Raw genomic sequence first — 4143 nt, forward strand, 5'->3', positions numbered from 1 at the left:
CCTACACCGGGCCATAGACATGCCCCACTGTACACAGCACCTCACCGTGAGCTAAAATAAACCGGACTACAACCAACCCTGGCAAGCCATACTTGATAAGCTCCTCCCCCAATAATAAACGGGACTGTACACAGCAGTTACAGCCCCAACTCCTGTGTCAGGTAAGTCCACGACGGGCTCACCATAGCCCGTGCTACTTGCAACTTTTTTGTTCCGACGAGCTGAATCTAAAACAACAACAATACACTCGAGCTTAACAGGTCCAAAACACTGCTTGTACCTCTCGCTGGGAGCGGCTTCAGGTGGTAAGTTCAGACAACCATAATACAGGACAAGTTTACAGACCATTCGAACGCTGCCACTCGTCGAGAAAGCCAACGAGAGCTGACCGTGGCTTTGGCTTCATCGGCTTGCCTATCGACCGTTTTCAGTCGCCCTTGAAATGGAAACTCACTCTTGCATGTTATTTAATAGATGTTGCTATTTTGTTGGCAAGCTGCAGCTGCCGCCTCCTAAATGAAATGACGCAGTAAATGCAGTATGCTGGTTATGGTCTGCAATATTTTGTGGGCCAAACTGGTAGGCAGGAGAGGACCCCAGCCTGCACTGATGGAGAGGAGTCCAGCCTGCACTGATGGGGAGGAGTCCAGCCTGCACTGATGGGGAGGAGTCCAGCCTGCACTGATGGGGAGGAGTCCAGCCTGCACTGATGGGGAGGAGTCCAGCCTGCACTGATGGGGAGGAGTCCAGCCTGCACTGATGGGGAGGAGAGGAGCCCAGCCTGCACTGATGGGGAGAAGAGGAGGCCAGCCTGCACTGATGGGGAGGAGTCCAGCCTGCACTGATGGGGAGGAGAGGAGTCCAGCCTGCACTGATGGGGAGAAGAGGAGGCCAGCCTGCACTGGTGGGCAGGAGAGGAGTCCAGCCTGCACTGGTGGGGAGGAGAGGACCTCAGCCTGCACTGGTGGGGAGGAGAGGAGAAAAGCCTGCACTGATGGGGTGGAGAGGACCCCAGCCTGCACTGATGGGGTGGAGAGGACCCCAGCCTGCACTGATGGGGGTGGAGAGGACCCCAGCCTGCACTGATGGGGAGGAGAGGAGTCCAGCCTGCACTGATGGAGAGGAGAGGAGTCCAGCCTGCACTGATGGGGAGGAGAGGAGTCCAGCCTGCACTGATGGGGAGGAGAGGAGTCCAGCCTGCACTGATGGAGAGGAGAGGAGAAAAGCCTGCACTGATGGGGAGGAGAGGAGTCCAGCCTGCACTGATGGGGAGGAGAGGAGTCCAGCCTGCACTGATGGGGTGGAGAGGAGTCCAGCCTGCACTGATGGGGAGGAGAGGAGTCCAGCCTGCACTGATGGGGTGGAGAGGAGTCCAGCCTGCACTGATGGGGTGGAGAGGAGTCCAGCCTGCACTGATGGAGAGGAGAGGAGTCCAGCCTGCACTGATGGGGAGGAGAGGAGTCCAGCCTGCACTGATGGGGTGGAGAGGAGTCCAGCCTGCACTGATGGAGAGGAGAGGAGAAAACCCGGCACTGATGGGGAGGACAGGAGTCCAGCCTGCACTGGTGGGGAGGAGAGGAGTCCAGCCTGCACTGATGGGGGGAGAGGAGTCCAGCCTGCACTGATGGGGAGGAGAGGAGTCTAGCCTGCACTGATGGGGAGGAGAGGAGTCCAGCCTGCACTGATGGGGAGGAGAGGAGTCCAGCCTGCACTGATGGGGAGGAGAGGAGTCCAGCCTGCACTGAAGGGGAGGAGTCCAGCCTGCACTGATGAGGAGGAGTCCAGCCTGCACTGGTGGGGAGGAGAGGAGTCCAGCCTGCACTGAAGGGGAGGAGTCCAGCCTGCACTGATGAGGAGGAGTCCAGCCTGCACTGGTGGGGAGGAGAGGAGTCCAGCCTGCACTGATGGGGTGGAGAATCCATGCTGTCCTGCTGGGGAGGTGGGAAGCAGGTCCAGCCTACACTGATGAGGAACAGAGGGACCCAGCCTACACTGTGGGCGGTAGTTGACCCCATACCCATGCTGTGGGCGGTAGTTGACCTCATGCCCATGCTGTGGGCGGTAGTTGACCCCATACCCATGCTGTGGGCGGTAGTTGATCCATACCCATGCTGTGGGCGGTAGTTGACCCCATACCCATGCTGTGGGCGGTAGTTGACCCCATACCCATGCTGTGGGCGGTAGTTGATCCATACCCATGCTGTGGGCGGTAGTTGACCCCATACCCATGCTGTGGGCGGTAGTTGACCCCATACCCATGCTGTGGGCGGTAGTTGATCCCATACCCATGCTGTGGGCGGTAGTTGACCCCATACCCATGCTGTGGGCGGTAGTTGACCCCATACCCATGCTGTGGGCGGTACTTGACCCCATACCCATTCAGTGGGCGGTAGTTGACCCCATACCCATGCTGTGGGCGGTACTTGACCCCATACCCATTCAGTGGGCGGAGGAAGTTGACCCCATACCCATGCTGTGGGCGGTACTTGACCCCATACCCATGCTGTGGGCGGAAGTTGACCCCATACCCATGCTGTGGGCGGTACTTGACCCCATACCCATGCTGTGGGCGGAAGTTGACCCCATACCCATGCTGTGGGCGGAAGTTGACCCCATACCCATGCTGTGGGAGGCAGTAGAAAATGTTACAGACTAATTAGTTAAGCAAGTTACAGTCCTGATTAGCTAGTTACATGATTTAATGTATATTATTATTATATCAACAATGGCTAAGTTGTTTACATTTGCGGTGAACTTTCATAATGTATTTGCCTATTCTGCACACCGCCCCCCATCAAGTGAGCAACTGTCGGGAGGTTACAGTCGCTCACATTTACTACCTACAGTTAGCAACCTGGGGGATATTTGGCTAAAGTTTCTGGTACTAGATCACTTTGAATTAAATATTTACACATTTCTTGAACTTTTGTCATAAAGCTGCCTCTAAACTCGCGTATCTTCCCACACTCCATCACATCGTGACGAAGGGGTGCGAATAATTTAGCTGACACAGTTTGCATATACTGCTGTAATATTAGTCAGCTGCTGCCGGAGTATCAGTCAGCTGGTGCTCTGGTATCAGTCAGCTGCTTCTCTGGTATCAGTCAGTTGCTGCTTTGGTATCAGTCAGTTGCTGCTTTGGTAATAGTCAGCTGCTGCTCTGGTATCAGTCAGCTGCTGCTCTGGTATCAGTCAGCTGCTGCCGGAGTATCAGTCAGCTGCTTCTCTGGTATCAGTCAGCTGCTTCTCTGGTATCAGTCAGTTGCTGCTTTGGTATCAGTCAGTTGCTGCTTTGGTATCAGTCAGCTGCTTCTCTAGTATCAGTCAGTTGCTGCTCTGGTATCAGTCAGCTGCTGCTCTAGTATCAGTCAGCTGCTGCTCTAGTATCAGTCAGCTGCTGCCGGAGTATCAGTCGGAGCCAGAGAGGTGGGGCCCGTGTTATGAACTGAGTTTGCCAGAGTCTTTAACCCTGACCGGGACGGCGAGGCGGAGTTAGTGGAGGATAACTTGAACTTTAGATCCCTGAAGTGAGAAAGTTTCTTCCCTGGTTGGTCACTCAGCCTCGCTGTGATAACCAACCCTTCCTAGTCCTCCTCTTCCTGTGATAGCCATCCCTTCCGCCTCCTTCTCTTCCTTCCCCTCCCCTCCCTTCCTGTTGGCTGTATCAATCACTCAAGACACATGGAAGAGGCCGATGGGAGGGCTGAATTAAACTATTAGCGGGGAGAGCATCAAAAGATCTTATGCTATATGGGCTGTGTTCAGTGTTATTGTTCTCTGCGATGGTCACATTTTGAACTGGTTTCAACACAGAATTCAGATTAGTGTGTGTGTGTGCGGGGGATGGACTCTAGCTGCTGGATTTTCAAGTGTTCCAGCTTCATTTGCAAATGTCGTTCCCTGTTATTCCTATATTACTTGGTTCACACTTGATATGGATTCGACGACCCTGACGTATGAGTTTTTTTCAGTAATTCTGTAACATTTACCGTCAGATTAATGCCATATACATGTTCTTGCTGCAAGGTTGCAGAAGCAGTCCTCGAATCTGAATGTGTGATAACATGTTGTCGGTGTTCATTTATGCTCGAAAGCCTTTTGAATGGCTAGCATCTCTTTGTACAGTTGAGCTCCCATGTGGCA

The 4143-nt window shown here is 54.0% G+C and overlaps 1 protein-coding gene across 1 annotated transcript; it reads right to left on the reverse strand.

Annotated features, from left to right (window-relative positions):
- Positions 1 to 512: 512 nt before the first annotated feature.
- On the reverse strand, positions 513 to 1922 carry LOC138372973 (proline-rich protein 36-like). The gene has a single exon (XM_069339010.1). The coding sequence runs from the start codon at positions 1920 to 1922 to the stop codon at positions 513 to 515; it is 1410 nt and encodes a 469-aa protein (XP_069195111.1).
- Between the last annotated feature and the right edge of the window lie 2221 nt (positions 1923 to 4143).

This window comes from Procambarus clarkii, chromosome 40 (assembly GCF_040958095.1).
Source record: "Procambarus clarkii isolate CNS0578487 chromosome 40, FALCON_Pclarkii_2.0, whole genome shotgun sequence".
In the NCBI taxonomy this organism is placed as follows: Eukaryota; Metazoa; Arthropoda; class Malacostraca; order Decapoda; family Cambaridae; genus Procambarus; species Procambarus clarkii.